This window comes from Oryzias latipes, chromosome 17 (assembly GCF_053564925.1).
Source record: "Oryzias latipes strain Hd-rR chromosome 17, Olatipes_Hd-rR_3.1".
Taxonomy (NCBI): Eukaryota; Metazoa; Chordata; class Actinopteri; order Beloniformes; family Adrianichthyidae; genus Oryzias; species Oryzias latipes.
The window spans coordinates 20,755,756-20,780,075 of record NC_136253.1 but is presented as its reverse complement, the minus strand read 5'-3'; the positions used below and the strand labels follow the sequence as shown (position 1 = coordinate 20,780,075).

At 40.8% G+C, this 24,320-nt stretch overlaps 2 protein-coding genes across 2 annotated transcripts; both read right to left on the bottom strand.

Moving 5' to 3' along the window:
- LOC144981296 (SH3-containing GRB2-like protein 3-interacting protein 1) lies at positions 1 to 14,750 on the bottom strand. Its single transcript, XM_078935035.1, has 17 exons — positions 14,744 to 14,750; positions 14,325 to 14,368; positions 14,018 to 14,042; positions 13,845 to 13,908; positions 13,682 to 13,758; positions 12,667 to 12,741; positions 12,517 to 12,585; positions 11,678 to 12,442; positions 9,706 to 9,827; positions 9,403 to 9,553; positions 8,857 to 8,968; positions 6,757 to 6,912; positions 6,480 to 6,612; positions 6,201 to 6,403; positions 5,002 to 5,066; positions 4,096 to 4,260; positions 1 to 3,987 (listed from the first exon to the last, which is right to left on the bottom strand). The coding sequence occupies exons 4-17, from the start codon at positions 13,865 to 13,867 to the stop codon at positions 3,965 to 3,967; spliced, it is 2,139 nt and encodes a 712-aa protein (XP_078791161.1). The 5' UTR covers positions 13,868 to 13,908; positions 14,018 to 14,042; positions 14,325 to 14,368; positions 14,744 to 14,750; the 3' UTR covers positions 1 to 3,964.
- Positions 14,615 to 21,862, bottom strand: sgip1b (SH3GL interacting endocytic adaptor 1b). The gene is made up of 7 exons (XM_023965184.2): positions 21,473 to 21,862; positions 16,263 to 16,323; positions 15,854 to 15,893; positions 15,537 to 15,593; positions 15,268 to 15,325; positions 14,856 to 15,031; positions 14,615 to 14,755 (listed from the first exon to the last, which is right to left on the bottom strand). The coding sequence occupies exons 1-7, from the start codon at positions 21,480 to 21,482 to the stop codon at positions 14,732 to 14,734; spliced, it is 426 nt and encodes a 141-aa protein (XP_023820952.2). The 5' UTR covers positions 21,483 to 21,862; the 3' UTR covers positions 14,615 to 14,731.
- Positions 21,863 to 24,320: the final 2,458 nt, after the last annotated feature.

Below are 24,320 nucleotides of genomic sequence, written 5' to 3'. Positions count from 1 at the left end.
TTTAGATTATTCAATCCATGAATTTAATTTCAAAGTCTTTGGATGAGAAATTTACACTAGATGATTGCATAATCCCTCTTTTAATGAAGTGAACGATTACAGCACCAATGCTGTAGACCAACATTTACAGAAAACATCAGGTACTAATATATTACTCTGTTCAAAATAAGGCAAAAAAAAAAGTGAACTCTTCTTTAGCTGAAAGAACAATCTGTCTTTTCTAAGAAACTATATTCAGTCTTATAATCAGGCCCAAAGTGTTAAGTCAACACAAAACATTCCATACGATGTGATGTCCACGAAGGATGAACATGAAGCTATGACCTTTTTTCCACAAATTAGATTTGTGTGCCAGTCAAACACAGGATAATATCGAACACCTAACATTGCATGGTTGTAGGTATACCAATGACATGCCAAGTATAATGAGGATGGGTTCCCGAAGGTGCATTAACATCAAAACAGTGAGAAGAGACTTAAAAATGGAGGCATAAGTCTCATCCCATAGCACACGGTACACAACAGCTGCATTGAGACAAACCCAAAATCTCACTGTTGGGGACTGGCGATGGACAAATGCAGCTCTCATGCAGGGCCAGCAACGATTCTTGTCGACCTGCATGTGAGATGAACAGAGCGCTGTGCGCTCTCAATCAAACGCATGATGAGTGCCGACATCAACAAACCATGAGACACTCACAGAAACATCAATTTGCCCAGAGAAATATTTGAACCATAACTTTTTATGTACACTTTTTAAACTTAAGTTTTTAAATATTGCTATTAGAAAAAAATATCACATTTATTTGACATTGAGGGAAGAAAATAAGTCAAGGATTGTATTAGTGCTGTTTTCATAAATAGACTTTTTTTGTGTTACTCTGATGTTTCCGACAGTCCTACAGGGAAATGCAAAAGTTAGCACCCCAACTCTTGGAACTTTTGTCTTTTTGTCAGACAAAAAGGAAACCGTCTTGCTGTTGTGGCTCTCAGTGTCACAGCTTCACATTGTGTTCAACCTGGCTATGCCATGTCTTCTTAAGCAGAAATCTAATACTTACAACATGGGCAACACCAAGCACACCCTCACTGTTTTAAATCATGCCACTTTCCCACCGGGTTCGGAAACATGCATTCAAGCTACCACTTTCAACGTGAAGTCTATGTAAAATAAATGCACATTTTAGGCTTACTCGTTCAAAAGTCTCCCGTTCATACGCAACAACGCACATTTTTAAGTCTGGTTTTGGCCTCAAAGTACAAAACACGCAGCCAGTAAACGCGCAAAAGTTAAACCAGTTAAACTTAAACTTTGACCAACTTTGGCTTTGGTGTGGGTAGCATTTTTCACACACGGAAGTACCAACCGTTTGATAATTGATCATGAAGGAGAAATTAATAACTGCATCTGGGCAGGATAATATGACAAGTCTTTCATATGACGGAATAGAGCTGCAAAAAAAAAAAGCCTGGAGCAAAATTCACAAGATTTGCACCACTTCGATATTTCGCACCTATCCTCTTCCAACTGTGGGTGGCAGACATGCGCTAGTATTGAGTAGCGACAGTCCAGTGTGAACACTATATGCTAAAAGCACGTTCAAGAGCTCCTGTGTTGGCGTATTCTTGAACCAGATGTAAGATGGGAAGTTGCATTTGATGCCAGTTTGAGTCATTGGGTTCAAATTGAGAGTTACTTTGACTAAAAGTGAGGGCTGCGATCTGTTCAGACAAGGCCATTCAAAGTGTACCAGAGCACACTTGACTTCAAATTCAAAACAAGATTCTTGGTTTGTTTATACAACACGTCTGTGCTCCGCCATATTTAAGATAACAGTAACAAAATGCAGACTTTGAGAAGGTTACATATCTAGTGTGATCTCTAAAGGTACAGTAGCAAGATTTTTCAAATCTCCCAATGCCAATTTTTGCCCAAAATGGCTCGACGTAAAACCACAACCATAGCAACCATAGCAAAAAGGAAAAAGACGGACCACATTTAAAAACTTAAACATTATGCTTTTAGCCCTATAAAACCTCTTTCAGCAGTCCCTGCAATTTTCTTTTTTTTTTAAATTATTATTATTGATGGTAAACCAAAAATGAAATGCTGCCACCTACTGTATGAGGTTCATAAAAACAGTGGCAAACAAGGTCAGGCACAAGCTGTCGTGAGCAAAGGGAGCACTGGCCTAGGAGAAGTCAGTTGTGTTGTGGCACGGTTCAGCACACATCACCTGGCATGAGTAGGCCCTGAAATGCTGCAGATAAAAGGTAAATAACACTCGTGAACATAAGCAATGCTGCAAAGATCAATGTACCAAACTACTTCCCCAATGGTTAGTATGAAGATAACGATGCTAAAGTTAAATTTCCATGTAGGTGAATTATGAGCAGACTTATTGCACACTTTGTTTTTGTTTTTTAGGTTTACTGTCTTGAAATGATATCAGACTAGAGAAACCTGTATTGCTGTATTTGTATTTGCGTGGCACTAAAAACCTCAGAGTTGATAGTTTAGGATGTATTTTATTGGGTTAAAAAAGAGGTAACTGACTTAGTTACTTATATTACTGTACTCAAGCTCTCTGTTAAAACCTTGTCCTCCCCCCACCCCAATAAAAGACTTTTCCAGGATTTAAAGCAGCATGTAAGGCAGCTCCAACAAGCATCAACCAGGATTCCTCAGGAAACCAGTGGATCCTTTTCCTTAACATATGGCACCCTCACATCTTTCTGCATGTGTCATAAATATTGAAAGCTTTCTAAAAAGTATGGTTTTTAGGTTGAGTTTTCTAAAAAGATCAGTCTACAGTAGCTGCTAGATCATTAATCTTCTATTTGGCGTAACATAAATCATAATAAGTGGCATTAAAACCCAGGAAATGATATTAAAGGTGGTAAAAGCACCCAATAAAACTGCAAAGCCACTATTGGCTCTCTGTCATAATTGATTGTGATGGCACTAATTCTGAAAACCAAAAAATAATTTTGCCCATAAACTAAATTTTGTCAAAATATCACTCAGTTGTTCAGTCACAAAGACATGTACCATCATTTATTACCTTTTAGAAACTGTTTCAAGCTGTTTTGAAACAACTTTCAATTTTATAAAATGTGAATGTGATTCTAGGTATTGTTAAAACATTGTGAGTTAGTTATATTTAAAAAATAAGTTTTACCAAGTTTGGAATTACATTACTGTCAGTGTAAGATGATGTTGTCTTTTTTAACTAAAGTTAGTTTGATATTTTTATTTTTTTTATATATAAAATATTGAATATAAGCACATTGAGATCTTATGGAGGATAATTTTTTAACAAAGTTCAGGAAATATATTACTGAAAAGATTCCACATCAAAAGCAATCCAAAATTCAAAATAATGTTTGTTTTTTTCCAGTTTAAAACAGACCGGTTCCCTTTGCACAGAATTGATGAAATTGGAGATTTTCTGAGCTTTTCTAAATGAAAGAAAATATTCGGTTTGAACGGCAATACAGTCAGTCACACACAGTGGAAGTAAAATGAATCTGAGGTGGAACTTAAGATTTGACAACAGACCTCAAATCTGTTTTCCGACATGGCCAAAGCAGCACCTGCCTCACTTTTCAAAGTTTCTCAGCTTTACCAGACTGGCTTTACTGTCAAATGATCTTTTGAAGTGCATATGCAAAGACAACCAGTTGGTAAACTTTAAATGAATCTGGATCATTGCATGAAATGTACAATTTTAACATTTGACAAGAACAAAGATCTGGGTTTCCTCAGATTTTACTCCACATAAGGGTTTCATTTGCACACAATGAATGATTTGTGTTTGCTTGCATAAACTCAGCAGCGGATCAGTCTACTGAACACGGTGTCAACTCCGTGAGTTATGAAGTGCACTAAAAATGAGACATAGCCATCATCTTTACAGTCGAAAGTCATTGATTCTCCTGGCTCTGTTCACAAAGAAGTCCCCTAGTTGTCCGCCAAATATTTCCCTGTAAGACAAAAAGAAACGTTTGATGTTGAGCTTTAGAGTGCGTTTTAAGCCAACAACTGTTGAAAGTGTGGCGAGTCAGCCAGCAGTTCTGATTCTGAAACTCAACCTGCAGCAAATCTCTTCTTCACCAACGACAGCCTGTAGCCGGTCCCAACCAGCTGAATGTCACACCCTGACAGAGTGCTGCCCTCGCTACTGAACTGGACCGCCAGCTGGGAGGGTTTACAGGGACCTTCAACCATCTGGAACCGGCCCAGGAGAGCTCCTACTCCTGCAAACATTAGGTTCTCATTTAAAAAATAACATTTGTAATAATCGCAAATATAGCTGTAACATTGCTTAAAGTGCTTTCACTTTAGAAAAGTCAGATTGTTGCTTTGGGCATGGACGGTATTGCTTTAACCTTTTAACTGCCTGCTCGACCAAAAAGCAGAGCACATTTAGAGCACGTAATACTAAAAACATTGATTGTGTGTATTACTCCCCAAACACAATAAGCAGTAGGAAAAAGAAAATATTGGTTTTGGCTTGGTTAGGTAAGTGGTAAATAGCGTTTACTTTTATAGCACTTTACTACCTTCTTGGAAGGACCAAAGCGCTTTACAGTCACAGTCCCATTCACCCACCAATGGTGAAGTGAAGTGAATGGGAAGTGAGCCTGCGATTTTCCGATCAGAGGTCAACCGCTCTACCTCTGCACCACGGCTCCCCCCTTTAAAGGGTTAAAGGGTCAAAAAATGCTTTGATGAGGAAAATATAACAGCTAGTCGTTCTAGTTCCCTGAACATTATGCTGTATATAGAAAAGCAGTGAAACTAAAATTGATATTGCCCTTCTTTCATTTTTCTTGTTTGTTGTGGGGCACATACATAATTTTACTCCCTTTAGTTGGGTTTTACATTTTCCATGTCCACTGCCATAAACTGCACCAGAGTTCACTTTCAAGGGATCCAAGCAACATATTTTACATAAGTGATGCAGACCAAATAGTCCAGTGTGAACGCATCCTTACCTCCGTTTTCTGACCTATGAGAAAGACTCGAGATATTCCACTGTATGGTCCGATGCTCTGGGTTCCTGTAAGAAAATAGAACTTCACATCAGAGAAGACTTTTGACTGCCAAAGAAATGAACATGTAAAATGAAGATTTAGCAAAATACAGATTTGAAAAAAATGTTTTTCTTTTGACTATGAAAGTGAAATTGATTTAGAGATCATAAAAGGGGGTGGGGGGGGGGGTTGTTATGTCATTTTTTTGATTATATCTTCAGATTTTAATTTAAAATAGTTGCATTAAAGAGCCAAAAGCTTGACTTAATTTCTGGTTTTATTGTTTTTACTATTTTTATAGAGAGTTTGAGAAATAGCTGTTTCCACTCATGCACTTCCTAATTTAAACCTTAATAATTGGATCTGTGGAGGACCTGGGCAAATTCCCTAAAAGACCCACTTGGATGGAAATCCTGTTTTTAACATGTTCTAAGATGTAAAGAAAATTAAGCTCAAAATTGTATTTCTGAGTATTTCTTTATTCAAATCATTGTGAATCAGGAGCAGAAGAAAAAAATGCAGTTTGAAAAAGATCAATTTTGTGACGTAGAAAATACGCTGGTTGGACCACAATGGGGAGGGTAAGGGGCTGGTTTGCTCTGGAGGCGAATTTCTAATTAACTATGACCTAGAAAACATTAATTTTGGCTAAAAATTGCATAATTATAAGATCATCAGAGTGAGTTTTTAAACACCAGAGTGGGGAAGCAACAGAGGGGCCAACCTGGCTTAATCCTCCCACCACGAGCTCCAGGTCTTCAATCCATTTCTACTTCTACTACTTCATATAAAGCAAAAGCTGACCTCAATGTTCTGTATAGCATTGGGAGAACTGAAACTACATGAAGGTTCGAATACAACCAAAGTAAAAGCAGATAAAAGTATGTTCCATTATCTTAGCCCTTGTGCTATCTTAGATGACCCCAATCTTACATTGACGTGTTCTCCCTACCATGACAAAGGTGGATAAAGGTGGAAAGATTTCATGTAATCCATGGACACCAGTGAAGATCACAAATCATTGAAGAAAAAAGGTTCAGAGCACTGTCTAGTGGGTCTAGATGACCCAACTCCCAACGTTAAAGTGCCTAGGATAGCACAAGGGTTAAAAGAGCTTCCTCAACTGTTTGGTCAAAAACAATAGAAGACTTGATTCATACCAGATGGCAGGAGGGACCATGGCCTGCAGTTTGGCTACCCCCGCGTCTACTGGGACCAAGAACTGGATGTTGTGTAACGGCACTGGTGCAGCCATGGCCTCGGTGTTGTATTTGTAATCTATTCTAAGGTCTGTGCTGGTGGAATCACTCCGCCAGCTCAGCGCAAGGTTCAGAGGAGTAGACTGAATCCCCTCTGCAGACACCTGAGAGGAAAACACCAGCATGAAGCTCCCGAGGATGGAATCCATGGGTTACCATGGGCCAAAGGTCCTTCCATACCTGATATTTAATCATATCTACATTGTAGTAGGTGGCCTGGGGCTTCTGTTCAGCCACTTTCTTCAGATGACTCAGCAGGTTTGGCATATTTACCCAGAACTCCTTGGTGCCCACAACATTTGTCGTGGAATCACTGCGGATGAGAGGAATGTATTTAGAACAAGTCGGCATCACTGACTCCCCACACCGTGTTACCTACAAATATACACCTTGTTTGTCATTCAAAGACAGCGCACTGGGCTCAGCCGGTCATGTTAGACAGGAACTCTTGCCTTACCAGCACAGCAGCTGTGGGTTGGGAAGGACCTGCTCCAGTCGATTGTAGTTGCTGATGCTAAAAGTGAGGATGGGTTGAGTTGGGTGACTGGCAAAATGTCTAGTTATGCCTGCAGGAAAGGAAAGCACAATTTCTCCAGTGATCTTCACCAAACACCTGCAAAAGAAGAGGAGGACTCAAACAGAGCCTACACCTTCACACAATCTCTAATTCTGACTTAAAATGCAAAGATCTACACCGAACATGGGTAAATCTTAATCATCCTTTAGTCCTGTGCCTTGTATTTGCAAGATTTTGTATACAATTTCAGTTAAGTACTAAGATAATTGTTTTACTTGCCTTATCAAAAATGATATTTTAAGTTACAATATCCCCTTTTTGCTGTTGCATTTAGTCTTTTAGTTGAGTTAAGAAAAAGTCTTCATTTTAAAAACATACGTATAATTTATAAAAAAGGTTTGAAAAGGCATGGTGGTTAGCACTCTCGCCTCACAGCAAGAAGACTCTGGATTGAATCCCGGCTGGGACCTTTCTTTGTGGAGTTTGAATGTTCTCCTCCTGGGTTTCCTCCAAGCACTCCAGCTTCCTCCCACTGACCAAAAATATGCTGTATAGGTTGGTTGATTGATTGATTATTCTAAATTGTCCCAAGGTGTGACAGTGAGTCTGTGTATGGGTGAGATATTGTGTGACTCTGACAAATTGGCGAGCTGTCCAGGGTGTACCCCGCCTTCACCCAACAGTAGGCAGGATGGGCATCCGAAATGGATGGATGAATCACTTTTATTATTATTGAGTAACTGGGCGGGCTCCAGCGACCCTATGACCCTAATCTGGACAAAGGGGGTTTGAAACATGGATGGACAGATGATTATTTATATTCCTTTGAACTTAAACATGATTTAAACTAACAGTTTTTTGACATATTTTCAGGGTAAAATGTCTTTGATAAATGGCTTTAAAATTGACTTTTCTTTCCAAGGTCACTGTTGTTAAAGTTTTCTTCCGACAGTCATGTTGGGACTTCTATCAAAGACTACATTTGTAATAATAAATCTATGACTTATGAAATGGTTAACAACAAAGGTATCCCTTAATGTTTAAAGGTATTTCTTAAACGGTGTGAAAACATTTTAATGTATTTTCTGAGCTAAAAATGACAAAACCAGAGAACTGAATGATTAAATTTTTGTCTGGCAGGGAACTTTGTTATTTAGGATGCATTTGTTTTTATAGTTTTTTACCACCAAGTTTTGCTGCAAAAAGAAAAGGAAAATGGAGGTACAGTAAGAAAGGAGACTGATGGTAGCGTTTAGTTTCACTAAAAGTTTGGTTCTTTCACAAGTCCGTTTCTATTCTAATCATTTTTTTAAATACGTATTTGTTAAATTCAGAAACAATCTATGGCTCCTTTTAGTTTAAGGTTGTTCTCATTTCCACCAATAACTTCTAGAGAGAAAGATTGATGAATGAAATACTGTAAATGTCTGCATCTTTCTTGATCATCTTCAATGATGCTTTATGAAAACTGTTAGCATCTTCAGAATCCTGTTATTGCAGCCAGTTTTTACAATTACACACTGGTATGTAAAGTCAAATAGGATGTCCTATTCACTAATAAATAATGACATAAACAGTTTATTTTATTGTTTGCACCTCTGGATTAAAAAGAAGAACAAGTGGACGAATCATTCACTGACTGCCATTAGTAAAAAATTAATTTTCTAACCAATTTCTAACTAATAACTTTAGAAAACAAACTATTGTTCCCCCAAGGTTTTTATTCAGTACCAACACTGAGAACCAAGTTTCTTTTGGTTTTTTGAGTTTTTGTCTCAGATCTGTGGTATTTTTTAGGTTTATTAAGGTTTTAGACCTCCTCCATAGTATCATTTATGTTTCTCCTTACTCTTGTGTTTCCTCCCACCATCCCGCCATAACAAAGATAAGTAAAAGCACAGATTTAAAGGATGGAATTAAGATTCACCCTGAACACAAAGTCAGCCATGTGTGTCTTCTTTAGGTTTTCATTACGGTAACAAAAGAACTCATAGGATTTAAAGTGTTTTTATGAGTTTGACATGCTGGATGTGGGCATACTTGCTGGGGTCGGCGCCTTTGAAGTAGGCATTAATGGTTTCTGTGAATGCAGCTGCAACAGGTAAAGTGTCCTGGGGTCCCATGGTGAGTGGACTGGGTCCCCTTGAGCACCCTAAAAAACAAAATAAAAGCCCAACAACATCACTTGGAGCTTTACACTGTTTTTTTATACTTTGCTGAAAAGTTTAATCATGCCTTACACTGAAAGGGTGTAAAAATAACCAAAATAAAGAAGTATTAGTGTCTTTTATGAGACTGGGTTCAAAAAGAGTACAGAATGGGATGTACTTAAGCAAACTCAATAGGGGAGAAACAGAAGGATTGAAGTCTTTGCACTTATGCTCAACTTACCTTCAAAGGCAAAATAAAACCTGCCATGGTCAAACCAAAGCAGAGGCTGTGAGGCCTCTGAGTTTGCAGAGACAGAGGAGGGAGAAAATCACGGAGAGGGACAAGGCCATGATAACGAGGCACAGACAACACATGGACTGAAAGTGAGATGTGATGCTGAATGAAGGTAAGCACCTAAACATGCAGTCCGCATACCTGTGGAGGGCATGTTGAGGTCTTTCCCTAAGGTGGGAGTGGACGCCGCGCTGTGCGAGGTAACGGAGGAGATGGAAGAAGAGCTCTCTGCTCTGGCCAGGGGTGCAAAAGGCGGAGGGCTGCCTGAAACTGGCGGACTGAACGACCGACTCTAAGGACGGAACAAGACACGTTCGGATTAAAACTGAAAAGACACTTTGAGAAAGGAAAAAACACATCAGACTGAGGAAAATAAGTAGAAAAATGGAGAGTGATGGCAAAACCAAAAGAGATCAAATAGAAAGGGGGACTTGGCATGAGTACCAGGTCTGTGATTGGCTTTCCTTGTGGCAGCTTTGGTCTTGAAGACGGGCGAGGAGGAGGAGGTGGAGGGATCGGGCTGCCTCGAGACTGAGGAGTGGTTGGACGAACTGGAGATGAAGGACCTGCATAAAGAACCAGGATCTCTGGTTAAAACTGCACTGAGTAAGAAGTTTTACATTGTTAGCTTCAACTAACTTTTCAGCTGTCAGATGAAGGGAAGAAGTAGCCGAGCTCTCAGAAGTTTCTGTGATTCATGGGGAAAATGTTACAGTTTTATTTTGATGTTCTTCTGTCATAACTAACATTGTTTGCAGCTGTTCTTCACAAGCTGTTGTATTAATCCTTTTTGGACACACCTTTTCAAATCACATATGAATTCAGAACATTCTGATTAACATACAAATGAAGTTTATGGTGGAATCGGCAGTCCAACAAGCCCATATCATCACCCTTCCACCTCTGTGTTAGACACCTAGCGTTCACTTGCTGTGTTGTGCTTCGTGACTAAAGACCTCCAGTCGTGTCTCATCTGGGCAGACAATACCATTCTAAATGTCATGGTTTGCTCTGATAAAATCTGTAGTTAAGCTTCCGCGTTGTCTCAATAAAAATTTAAGGTTATGGACATTTGGTATGAAAATGGAAATAACCATAGAATCAGAGAAGCTGCTTGCCAGCAGGTGATGTTAGTATGTGTCTGAAATTACCATTGTCCACAATCAAATGGCCCAGATTTCAGATCCCTAATGAACCTGCAGTGCCTAACGGGCACAAACCATTGTATTTGAATGAGGATTAGTACTGTACAAGTCCTGTCAATGCAATGGAGAGTAGAGAATGAGCCCAAGGACTGCAGCCCTCAAAGATAGTCTGACATCTTCTATGCACCAGGTGGGAATTCTTTTCAGAAACAAGAGCAGGCATAGTTTCTGCAGAGCTGCAGTAGTTCAGTAGAAATTCACCTCTGAATCGTAGGCGCAAGCACGGAACAACCCTGCCCCCATTTCCCATCATCTACCTGTTTACACTCTTGCTAGCCTACAGCCCCTCCCACCCCCAACCTAACATTAACGGGGGCAAAAAAAAATGGAGAGCAATACTGGAGCTATCCAGCCGTACAGTTTTGAGCCGGATGCCAACTGAGACAAGGAAAACAAAAAAGTACATGGATTTATTCATTATTATTCATTATATACTCATTATTATTGTTTAAAAACACCCAAAACATGATTTTCATCAGCGTGGGTCTAAGGGAGGTTACCCAGCTCATTGATGACCAGACTGCATCTGCACTGATGATGTACAATAAGGCTTTCAAAAGAGATGTCAGAGAGGGGTTAGAAGTGACGGTGAGAGCACCTTAAAGTCATCTGTTCTATAGCACAACATCCTGAGCTTGAAGAGAAAGAGGACCGCAGAAGAGACGGACAAAAAAGGAGAGAACTGTAGGCTAAAGAATCATCCAAAGTGAAAATGTGACCTTGACAAAAGAGGAAAATAGGAGGATTCATGTCAGCCTTAATGACCATCATTGCATCAGTCCTTACAGTAAGTCAGCCAGAAGCGAAAAGATTTGAGATGCTACAGCCAGTGCCCCCTAAAGTATTTGCCTTTAGCATTCCAAAGTATTTACATGAGCAGAGAAGAAACACTCTCCTGGATTATGTGACAACTTCCCCTCTGCCTCAGAACAACAACAGCAAATGTTTCAGCTGTTGTGCCATTCTGCACTTGCCTTTTAAACATGTGAAATATATGCACAAAACTGTGCCCATAATCCCATTACAGGTTTGATAAACTAAATTGGGTGTGCTTAGAATATCTATTTCTATTTACTCCTTTTAGAATCATCCACAAATTCATCAAAGGCAATGACCCGAAATGGGTAGAAGGTATTTTTTTGCCTGCCTCACAGAGATGAGTAAATCAAGAATAGATTGTAAATGAACCCAGAAAAGGTCAGAGGACTCACTGCTGCCTGAGTGTGGGCCCGGAGAAGACATAATGGACCTGTAGGTGGTTGGAGGAAGAGGAGGGGGTGTGCCTCTGAAGCTGGGTGTCAGCTCCCTGGGAGAGCCTGTCATGTCAGGTATATTGTCTCTCTGATACACCCCCTCTGGAGTCCGTTTTCCCCCCACAACCCCGTGGACAAGTGGGGACGTGACTCCTGCTCGAGGAGACCTCGGCTCCGTTGGCAGTGGGGTGATGGAGCTGGTGGGGGGAGCTGAGGAAGCGTACCCTGCAAACTGAAGCACCTCCTCGTCCACTGCCTCCTCATCAGGGGATACGGGGAGGGAGCTACTGGGTGAGAAGTCGGGGGGCAGGGGAGGGGCTGGCTCATCTGGAGGGGGGGGTCCAAGCACGATGGAGGGCGGAGAGTCCAGGGGCATAAAAGGAGGAGGAGGCGACCTGGGGGAAAATGGTGGGGGAAAAGGAGGGGGTTCGTTTGGTGGTGGTCCCGGAGAGAAACAAGGAGTTGAAGGGGTGGATGAGGGTGTGTCTGGGGGAGGTGAGTCAGGTGGTGGTGGGGGGGCAGGTTCATCCGGCGGTGGAGGTCTGTCGTCCGTAAAAGTGACCCATCTGGGAGATGCAGTGTCCTCACGGGTGTGGGGACTGTCCACGGGGCCAAACACGTCGTCCAGGTCGGGGGCCGGAGAGCTTCGGTAAGAGGCTGGGGAGAGGGCGTTCAGGTAGATGGGGGCAGAGCTGCGAGCTGCCCTGCCATTGGGTAGATCAACTGCGATAACAAAGAAGGGGGCGGGGTCACAGCGATCCGTGACTTTGAACCCATCACGAGTGACAGAGATTTACCTGCAAAGTCTGAAGGGCAGCCATATTGGCTTCTCGATGGAATGTTTTTAGGAGGAAGAGGAGGAGGGGCTGCAGCGACAGAAAGAATTCAGAGGTATTGTAAAAACACACAAGTCCTGCATCGATGTGATCCATTCATATCAGCTTCACCTCCTGTTGGAAAACCTCTGCTCAGCTGGGATTCAGAACGAGGTCGAGATTCTCCTCTGACACACCCTGGTACCACTGCAATGGGAAAGCAAACAGCTGTTACTCGAACAGAATTTTGCAAAACACAATATTATTTTTAAAAAGTTTAAAAAGTCCATGTGCAAATGTTTTTTTCTGTTATCTCATGGGATCTTTTGAAATCTTGGTCATTTGCTTTTGCTCAGATGTTTGACTTTTTAAAATTTGAAAATATTTAGTTTTGATCAATTGTCAGTTTTTAGAACACTACAGTGCCAAGTACAGATGCGCCTTCCTCTTAATTACCTTTGAGTTTTTTTGCTGAGTAAAACAGAGCAAGCCAAAATCATCAGCCTTCCACCACCATGCTTGACTTTTCTGAAATGTATTACGAAAATTAAATTTACAATGGAATTTCTGAATGTGGTGTTTGAAGAAGAGCTTATTTGTGACCTAGAAAATACGCTGGACGCCACAAGCTCCATGTTATGAGCTCACGGCAACAAGAAGGGGAAGAGGGGCGGGGTTGCCAATGGCCCTGGCACTGGACTGAAGCTGTAACATTGAACATGCTAGCAAAGTATCTGCAGGGTCTATTAGAGTATTTGAATTTCTTTCTAATAATTTCATAACCTGTGACGAAGGTGGATTTCACTTGAAGATTGACAACTATCTTGAGTAATTTACACTTTTGAAATTTTTTAACTAAGTTTGATGAAATAAAAAACAGTCTGAAAAAGACTATATAGCATGTTCAGCGACAGCAATTACAATGAATGGATGTTTTGTTGTCTAGAACAGAAAACGTGGAAATCCTATTGAAGCTGCAGCCTACTGGGGGGCTTATTATTGTCCCTGTAATTGAATTCACCTCAGGGCTTCTTATTGGATTTGTGAACGAATCTGTGAACTAATGCTATCAGTATACTTTTATAACGTATAAAGACCAGGCAAAAACGTTGGCTTTCTTTTGCATTTGACTGAAGAGAAGACAAACCATCATATCTGCTTTGTCTGCTGTCTGAAGGAAACCCAAACCCAAACAAAGGAAGAACGGTTTGCTGTGACGAGTCACTGGAAACAGAAAATGGAACATCAGAAACTGCTTTGTCACAGACCCAACAGTCGGGAAAAGTGCTCAATTCAGAAGGACGCCAGACCTCTGCATTTCAGGAGCCGCCATCGGTGTCGGGGTCGAACGTCGGGGTCTTGCAATTTCCTCGCCTGTCACAAACAAAAGCAAACACATGCACCTTCAGAAATAATTACCAAATGCAGTCAAAATTTAGATTATGAGGAATGTTTTTGGTTATCCATAAAGGGATGTACTCACATGACAAATTCCTTTTTATCTGCCTCTGAAAAGAGAGAAAAATACTAATCAGTAAAGATAATAGACATGGTGTCCATTGTTAATTATTTTTCTGAACTAAATAAAGCAACAAATATTTGAGAATTGTGAAAAAAACTTTTTTTTTCATTTTAGGACTAACTCCTGATATTGAATCAGTTTTAGAAAGACGCTGGACGGCCACAGGTTTGCTTAAATATCCCATAGCCCATTTTAAAACCGGTCAGCCAACTTAGATTAGAAAGCATTGTTTCAGGCTGTCATCCTGCAGATGGAGGGAGAAACTCACCGGACTGCGTCTCTGAGACCAGCAAAAAGGAAGAGAGAACAGACCTGGGTCAGAGAGTGAGTGACAAATCAGTCAAATGGACACCAACTAAAAGGCTACACAGCACACCTCTTTACTTAAAACCGCAAAGCCTTAAAAATGCAGCACAGGCCACAACATCCAGGATCCAGTGGACCAGAACCAGCTGAAGTCTGGTGTGGACATGCATTTGTGCTATGTTTACTTTGCGTTGTGCTTTGCCAAACAGGTTTAAGTAAAGCTGGACTTGAATAGAAAATAACAAATGCATAAAAACAAATACATTAAAACGGCATGCAGAAAGAAGGACCTTTACTATTAAGGCCTTTCCACCAAGTGGGCACATGCCATGCAATCTGTCTTGGCAGTGATACAGCTGTGAAAACACATTACTGGCTTACCGGACTTCTCTTCTACAGAAAAGAAAGACAAGTCAGGAGAAAAGAGACGAGTGGTAAGAAGATGGTGACATTGGATGAACCTGTGTACTCTTAGAGTGTCGTGTTGGCTCACCAGAGAAGGGGAGAGCGCCAGGCCCCCCACTGAGGCTTTCAGCTCATCCATGGATGGAGGGATGCGTCTGGGGCTGTCCGACACCAGCGGTTTGATCCGGATTTTGAACTTCTTCTTTCTATCTTCGTCCTCTTCCGAGTCACTGGAGGACAAAAAATGCTTTTCTTTGGAAGCTGGTAGACAAGGTTAAAGAGAAATAACTGGGATGGGAAGTTTTCAGCAGCATTTTAAAGTAGAGCATTGCATAAGGAGGAGAGCAAAGCATCTGGAAAACTTTTACCGGGGTGACCAAGCGAGGCCAAGCAACGACCTAAAATTTCAACAAGCAAAATTGCAAGTATTTTGTCCGAGGGGTGTAATTATTGATCTGTTTTTTGACTTTTTTTTTTATTCATACTTTGTGAAAAGATATCATCACCTCCATCCCCAGGCCGGAGGCTGAAACCTTCCTCATCCACGTCAGGAGAGGCCTGTGGAGAGAGGAGAGCATGGTCATTCCCACTGCGCCCCCAGCTTACAGAAATGTAGATTTCTATCATCGAGACGCTCTACTTCCTGGCTTAAGCTCTTGTCGACTCACACCACACGTTGCTGCCATTCCCCCCATGCAATTTATTTAGTAAAGCCTCTCGTGAAAAGAGAGAAATTTAGGGTGGAACTGAAGAAAGAAAAGAGACTCACATATCTGTCCCAGTCGATCTCCCCATAGAAACCATTAGGAGCCCCATTTGCCTTTTTCTAGTATTAAAAATAAAAAAATTAAAAAAAAATGTGAAAAAGAGGAGGATCATTTCTATCAATGTTATATTACATATATTGTGTTTTTTTGTACACATCTATTACAATGATTCTATAGCATCTTTAATGGATTTGCTGCAGAATGTGGCAGCAACTTGTGTTTTACTTTTACTATTTACTGTAACATCTTTGTGACTGTCCTCTCTTATCTATCTTTGTTCATATTTGGAAAACAAAGCTGAAGGAAAACCTTTACGTACATTTCCTTTCTTGCCACCTCCTTCTTTGTCAGGTGAGCTCCTGTCAGGGATGTAAGCGTAAAAAAAAACATAAGAACAGAAATTACAGAAAATATGTTCAGTGTTGATTTGACCTCCTTAAATCTACAGTTTTGTTCCCCTTGAACACTAAATATACATTCTTTTTACAAAAACATGCCTTGTTAAGCTCTGGAACGGGCTGGCGACCTGTCCAGGCTGTACCCCGCCTTTGGCAAACAGTAGCTGCAATAGCCTCAGGCAACCCGTGACCCCAAAAGGGATTCAGAAAATAGGTAGTTGTAAGTCTTCCTAAGTGTAGTTACAGCCCAAAAATCTTCTGTTCCGATCCCGCATTTACTTTACATTTTATGATTGAGTGATTGTCGAGTGGGTGTCGGGTCAAACTCACGAGTCTGTGTCCTTCTCTTTTTTTCGTAAACCCAGGGCTTTCCTGGTTCGGTTTTTCAGTCCTAAAGCAGAAAAACAAAAGAACAGTTTAGGCCTTTTGTGTCCCTCCTGCAGTCAGACGTCACCTGAATGCACCTTAAAGCAACAAACAGGACAGAGAAACACTCTTGCCTGTTAAAATAGAGCAATATGGCAAAAAAACTAAGACTACGATGCTGCTTTTTATACCAGCTTGTTGATTTACATCACCGAAAGCTTACTAAAAAGACAAAAAGTACTCTCACACTAACACTTATCAGTGTTTGTTACTGTGAGGCCCCCTAACAATCAAAAGTGTTCCCAGTGGTCTTTTAAATATGATTATGCCATATTTAAGCCATATTTAAAAAAACTGTTATTTTCTAGGACTGCAGGGCAGAAATAATTCATTATAAAGTTGCCTCGAAATTGTGGCCAGGACAGATATCCCATCATCCCTGTGTTTGCACTCTCTCCCACTAGCATACATTACATTACATTACTGGTGCAACAAAAATGGTGAGCATTATCGGAGCTGTCCAGCAGTACGGATTCCAGCTTAGATGAGGAAAACAAAGATGTGCATGGATCTATTTGTCTGCAAGTGGATCATTGAGAATGGAGCAGAACAGGGAGTTTGTGGCCCGACCATGATAGCTACAAGCTTTTTCCACCTGCACTTGTTTGTCTTCACCAGATTCCCAACAATCTGAATAAAGAATATTTCAGAAAAGCACATTTACTGTCTTACTGTCAGATATTTTCTTTATATATGTGCTATAGTTTAATAATTATTTTACTCAGTTACTTTGGGCTTAAATAGAGTACCCAAGGAAATCCTCACGCAAACAGAATTGTTAACAATCCAAAAGGAAAACAGCGAACGTGAAGGCTGTGCTTGGACATCCCTTCTCATCATATCCTGTCCCGTCTCTAAAGGACATGTCTGGGTCCGTGATGTAATGGTACCTAGCTCCACGCTCTCATACAGACCCTTTTCTCTAGTTTTAAGGTGGCCTGACAGCAAATTGACGCACAAATCTCTTTGTAATTAAGTTGGACTCTTTGTTTTTGTAAGCCAGCGACACAGTCAGCCTGAAGAGGCCGTCGCTAAACAAAGGAATTGTCATAATTAACAGCTTTGGCTGGAATTTGTGGGAAGTTAAGAACTTCAACAAGTCAAATATAAAGTTGTCCCATTTTTTCCAAACTTTTTAAAATTATTTTGACAGAAAAAGTCACTTGCTGTCAGGCAAACTTATAGTTTCTAATGCTGTATTAATGGAAAAATGATTATCACATATTTTTAATTAGTTTAAGTCTAAACTAATCGCCAAAAATCACAAGACTCAACAATTTCACAACAGAATACAGGAGAGGTTTAAACTGAAAAGTGTTCACACTTTTATACAATAAGTAAAAAGGTTGTTTTGCGGTTGATCCCCTCTACCGATCTATGTATAGTTGGGACGGGGCGACCAAAAGCGCAAGATCAGTTTTGTAGAGCGCATCTGAGAAAACATCTAAAAACTAACCAGGTTCATTTGTGTCATATTTGTTTGATGATTTAGTTAAAAATAAATTTCTTAGAGAGCCAGACTCTCTTATGGACAGATGATTTCCAAAGAACAAGAGGGTAAAATCTATGGGTGTAGGAAAAAACCTATTCAGCAATATATCGCAATATTTCTTTTGCCGATATTTATATCGACCTAAAATGCTATCGGGACGATATTTATTTAATTATTTATGAGCGTCCTTCAGCGCCTGACTCTTGTTTTCCACTTAAACCCCCCACCGCAAGTTGGCGGAAGAGCACACTGAGCCCTTTGAGCAGCTCTACACCACACAAAACAACTACAAGATCTCTGCTAAAACCAGCTTGTTTTGTTGTTATGAGACATAGAATACTTACCGGTAGTTTTTACTTTTACCGAACCGAAACTCTGTGCCATGTTGCTGCCAGTATCATATAAAAACACGGATTGTTGTGCTTTGTAGTCTGCTCAGATAAGAACGAGTGAAGCATTGGAGCACAGAGGCTAATGCACGGAGCACCAGCCAACATGCTGTCGGTAAAGCGGGCCAAAGTTCTGCAGAACCTCACAGCAATAGATTGTAGTTCAGCGATCTGATGAATCAGAGTAATGTGCACAACGCTCTGTTAAACGGCCCACGTCGTGGCGATGAGCGGTGAAATCCATGTTTTGGCGTGTGAGAAAGTGGAGCTGCAGCTGCAGTTCAGACTGTCATGAAAATAAAGCATCTTAGCCACAATGTTGAAAATAAACAACACTTTATTTCCTCAATCATACTATTAGAACCTTAGTGGTTAAGGATCATATTTTCTCTATTCTCTTCCTTTTACTGAAAAATGTGTTGTTGTGGAAACCAGACAATGTTGACTGTTCCCTTTAAGAATAAATACATTTTAAGTTATCAAAATAAAAGCACCATGAATTTGCTTGGGTAAAAGCAACTTGTATGTGAGATACAGCTGAGTGCTTAACATTGTGATCATTAAATACAATAACTTTTACCATTTTATTACAATGAAAGACGTATTAATATTCAGGTAAATTTTTTCTTAGTCATGCTCATAAAAAAAGAAAAGAAAATGTGTTTTGGTAAAATATTGTGATATATATCGTATCCTGGGACGCATATCGGGACACCCCTAGCAAAAACATTGAGGAATCTTTGAAGACCTACTTCAATGAAAACTGTTTTTTGGTCTTTTTATTCATTTGATTCATGATGGGAGACATTTAGTCAAACTAAGCTCAAAATTGCATTTCTGAGTATTTCTTTTTTCAAATCGTTGTGAATAAAAATGCAGCTGGAAAAATGCTGTTCGAAAATTTGTGACGTGGGTAGACCCCAAGCTCCCTGCTCCACTCCATTCTGATGCACTTGGATCTACTTGACTGCAAGTGCATCAAATAGATCCATACACGTATTTGTTTTCCTCTGGCATCTGGCTAAAACCTGGATTGTTGGATAGCTCCAAAATTGCTCACCTCTTTTGTTGCACCGGTAACTTTAGGTTGTGGTTGTGAGGGGCTGTAAGCTAGCGGGAGAACACGTAAACGAAGAGCTCTCAGCAACAGAGATGGGAATGGGGGGTGGGGTTGCTCCACACCAATGCTCCCACCCATAACTCAGAGGTGAAATTTAACGAACTACTGCTGCTTTGCAGAAGCCATATGTCCGAGGAGCGCTTTTACAATAGATCAATTTTTTTTTTAATCAGCCTTTAAAGGTTTTGGAAATCTTACAGTGCAGAACGTCATCAAAAGATTTAGGGGAAAAAACTGAGAAATCCTTAGTATAAGGAACAAGGCTGATATTCATTGGACATGAAATTACTCTGAGTTAATGTAATTCTTCATCTGTAGATGTTAATTAAAGCTAAATTAGTAAAAATGAATCCATATTTTAACAGAAGCACCAGTGAGTCCTGAAGTCCACATTAAAATAAAACTAGTGTCATAATAGGCAAGTGGAGATTTAGCATTCTTGTCGGTAATCAGGGACACTATGTCCTCCAAGCTGATGAGTGTACTCAGTTCAAACGCATGCATCTATGATGCTATATTTTGGGGTGCATAAGTCCAGATAAATGTGCACCTGTGCACGGCAATGCAAAACCACAGAGTGAAACTGACAATACAACAGTGTGTCTTCCTCTTGGAGGAGTCCAAATGGTGAATGGACCCGTCTGCAGTCCTCATCTTTCATATAAAGAGCACATAATGTCATTAAAAAAAAATATGTCAAACATTTGGTTGACCTTTGCTGCAGATGACATCAAAGCCCAACTATAAAACACCAAAGACTCATGAACACAACACCTCTAAATAGAAGACAAGACGCAAGACTGCAGTAAACAGAACCTCCGTCCAACCAATCTGAAAACTGGAGCAGATATAATTTAGAATTTTTCATTTCTTATTTTAAACCTTTGCTGCATTATTTATGCAATGATGTTAAAATACAACGTTAAGGTTAAAATTCTTTAGGTTTTCCTTTAACACAAATCCATTTTTCCTCTAAAATTTGGTTTGCACGCATACGTTATTGAGCACTTCCTAAAACCAGCATTTAAAACTAAAAAAGTAGTAAAGAATCGCTGATGATCTAAGTCCTCTTATTAATCATATATGTTTAAAACTGAATCTGATTAAATGGTCGTTTTGTCCATTATGACAGGAGGAGGTGTATGGATGCAGGAAAACATGAAGGTAGCTGGTGTTAGAGGAGGGCACGCAGAAGACAGGGTTAGATGGAGGAAGCTGATTTGCTGTGGCAACCCCTGAAGGGAAAAGCCGAAAGGAGAATAAAAATAAGAAGATAACCAAAAAACATACAGTTTTGTTTGTTGTTCTTGCAGTCATCAAGTTTGCCATTCAGGCAAGAAAGAAAGTGTTGCCAGCAAACAACAGAAAACATTTCCTTCCAAACCTTCATGGCTTTTATCAAAGAGTTGTTGAAAATGCACCAACCAGCATGAGATGATCTCACACAAACTTTTGGAGTCAGACTGCTTAGAACAAAGCAAATTAGTTAGTCATCATACCTGACAAAGTTTTGTAAAGGGTGTGAGGAGTTTGTGGCATCGGTGTGGCGTTCACCATCCAGGTGAAGATAGCAGGCTGACAGCAGAACCCAAAGCTAATAATGCCAACCTTGCACTGCCACATGGGACTGAATGCATGGGAAAGGCCCTGCTTGCCATTCATGATTCTTGTTCTTGCAGCCACAACTGCCTTATTTTTCTTTCTTTCTTTTTATTTTCTCCTGCGTGGTGCACTTTTCCTTCATCCAGCTCTTATTTCTGGTGTCCTTCAAATGTAGTTGTCGCTGTCAGAGCTGCAGCAGAGTTGTGCCACAGATTTCTGCCAAGGACACAACTGTAATCCGAACATGAAGCCACACAAGAATTGCCTGCTCTGGGGCTCGTTTCCTTACTCAGTTTCACCACTCCTTAAAATAAATAAATAAAGATCTGTCACGCAGTGGGACACGCACAGCCCAGGGATCGTTAGACTGATCATGCCCCTCAGTTGCTCCACACAGCGTGACAGATCACATCAATGGCTTCACAAGCTTTAAACGGCCCAGCAGGACTCACGAGGACGGGAGGAGGACGCAGGGGGATGAGGCGTGGAAAACATGGCACAGGCTTTTTACCTTGCATCATGGTTGCAGATTTTCATCCTATGTTGCCCTCTGCTGCGCAGGCGGTGGACAGGGAGAGATCTGACCGGTCAGGGGCAGCCTGGGCAGGGCATGCTGTCGCCAAATCACCACCACCCGCACAATTTCCTCCGAATCCTCTCCAAGGACCTGACTCCCAGCTCGCCCCTCACAGAGAAGAAGAGGGCAATGGGAGAGCTGCAAGGGTGCACAAGTAATGAAGGACGCAGCCTGTCCCCTTAACCCTAAAAAATAAAAATAACCAGCTGGAAGGGGATGCAATCCGTGCAGACTAGGCCCCAGATGCCTGAGCAACACCGACAAACGCCATCTCCGAGAGGGGGGATGCTGAGGAAAGGCAGAGGAGGGAGAGAGGAGAGGAGCGGGGAGAGACTGGGCCAGGAGGGGAGGGAGTGGGAGGCTCTGTGATGTCACATTTGCGCTCCGCCAATCCCCACAGCCGTGGTCACGTGGCTGCCGTCCCCTGATGGCTGCCGTCCCCTGATGCCACCTCCCTGCCCCCAGCAGACAGCCACAAAACATTTTTAAGCTGTGGGGCCACTTCTTTTGATTTCTCTGCAAGGAGAAGCTGTCGTCGGGTTACTAAATCGTGATTAAAGCCATCCTGAACTATTTGCGTGACTATTTTAACAACAGAAAATAAACTGATGCAGAAAATGAGGCCTAAACTCATACCTGCAAATAAAGCTTGCATTGTTCATGTGGACGTTATAAAAGTTGTTAAAACTATGTTTTAATATTTGTCTAGATGAAGTAAAAGGAGAGTTTTGTTGAATCTCCCATGGGTCCACCAACGTGCTTATAAAAAGACACAGCCCCAATAATGCAGAAAATACAGCTCTAATTAAAATTGAAACGACTGATTACCCTCCCCCATATTAAAACTTTTTTTTTCAATAAACAAAGAAATATAATTAATCTCAGTGTAAAATCAGATTTTTCTTCATCTCAGCATGTTATGAGAATTTTCTCCTGTCTGAAACATTCACACAGTGACCATTTGGAGAACTGCAACATTTGGTATTTCTGAGTTTGGGTCCAATTTGTAATCCAGATTTGTCCGCATGACACTGTCAGGATAAGATCGGAATAAGCGTCAAAGTTTTGGTCTCCTCTGGAGAGGCCGCTATGATCACACCAAATCCTCAACATTTTGGAGCCTCTCATCTAACAACCAGAGTATACAGGAGCAGATATGAGTCCTTCTGTCCTACAGCTAAGATATGACTGAAACTGGGCCAAGCACTGGATCCTTCTGAACATCTAAATGGCAGGAAATGTCTCAGAATTCAACCATGGCGTTGATATAAAAGGTTGTGTCCAAATTCCTTCACAACGTACCACTTAGTGCACAGTGTTGTACATTTGGCGTTTGGAGGGCTGTCCAAAAAATTCCCAAATCCAGTGCCTTAGAAATTTCCCAGAAGTCTCTGTGAAAACCAGTGTGCATTGATTGGCGAATATAGACCACAATGCATTGCAATTGAGCTCTTTTTCATGTGATGTGATTAATTTTGTAATCCAATTTTTTATCATCAGAACATGGTGGATTAATGAATAGTCTTCATTTAATGTCAATTTGCTTTAGGTTTTTCATTCGGGATATCTGTCAGATCATATTTGTCATTTAAAAAAAAAACAATAAAGTTGTGAGTACGGTGTTCAAATTGATTTGACTAGATATTCATGCGCTGTATGGATTTTTAGTAGGGACTAGGGAGGGAATTCGGACATAGCCACAGTCATGAAGTAAATAAATAACTGCTATTGCTGCTGAAGGTAGAGTGGAAAACATTTTTAAGCAAAGAAAAAATGATGCTCAAACCCTTGTTCTCTATTTCAACCTTACAGCAAAAGAATATTTACTCTAATCTGAAGATGGGCATAAAACTGAGTAGTGCTGAGGTGCAGATGAGGAAAAACTAACTTTTTGGCTGGCTTAGCCATCAACAACTAGAAACTTACATTGTGGGGGTGAAGTGACATCTAATGACTGTGAAAACCAAACACTTGAGTTACAGCCTGTCATGCTACTGTCTCCACAGTCTTTAATGCCTTAAAGATCAACCTCATCCAGTTCAAAACTCATTTGCAGCCTTTCTTCTTAGTTAAGGGCCAGTCTGAGCTAAGAATGTGTGCTTTGTGTAGTTTTTAGGAATGAATGTATCATGGGCCTTAAAAATGAAAAAAAAAAAAACGAACCCGAATAAAGTCAGAGGCTTAACACATCCATTTAATCCAGTTTCCAACACCGAGGTCTATTTGTAGTTGCTAGCTTAGACATTCAGAAGTTAATGAGCTTACCCAGGAAGAGTTCACCGGGTGTCCCCATGTGTCACAGTCCATCAGGAGTCGGAGGTCAGAGCAGCTGGGATTAGAGGGCACGAGCAGCAGGGCGTTGCAATAAACAGAGTCTGAACGCATCACAGACAACTGTTTGACAGAAAGGATTTGACGAAAGCTCAACGTCAAAAACTAAAAAAAGGATCCCCCATCAAGACCCCGACACTTCTTGGTTTGGATCTCTCTACAAAGATAGAAATGTGGCCTCTGACAGAGCAAATCACATAAACTCAGACTCTTTCTGTTGCAAAAATAGTAAAAATCAAACATGTTTTCATTCTGAAAGGCCACATTTACCACAGCAAAACACTGTGGCCTTCAAACAGGCTTTGCTAAGTGAAAACTGTGAGAGGATTTGAAGCTGCAGCAAGTCCCTCCACTGTGGGTGGCTCGATACTGCCACCTATTGGACTGCACTAGTTACAACGTCCATATGAACAATGCAAGCTTTATTTGCAGGTAAGAGTTTAAGCAAAGC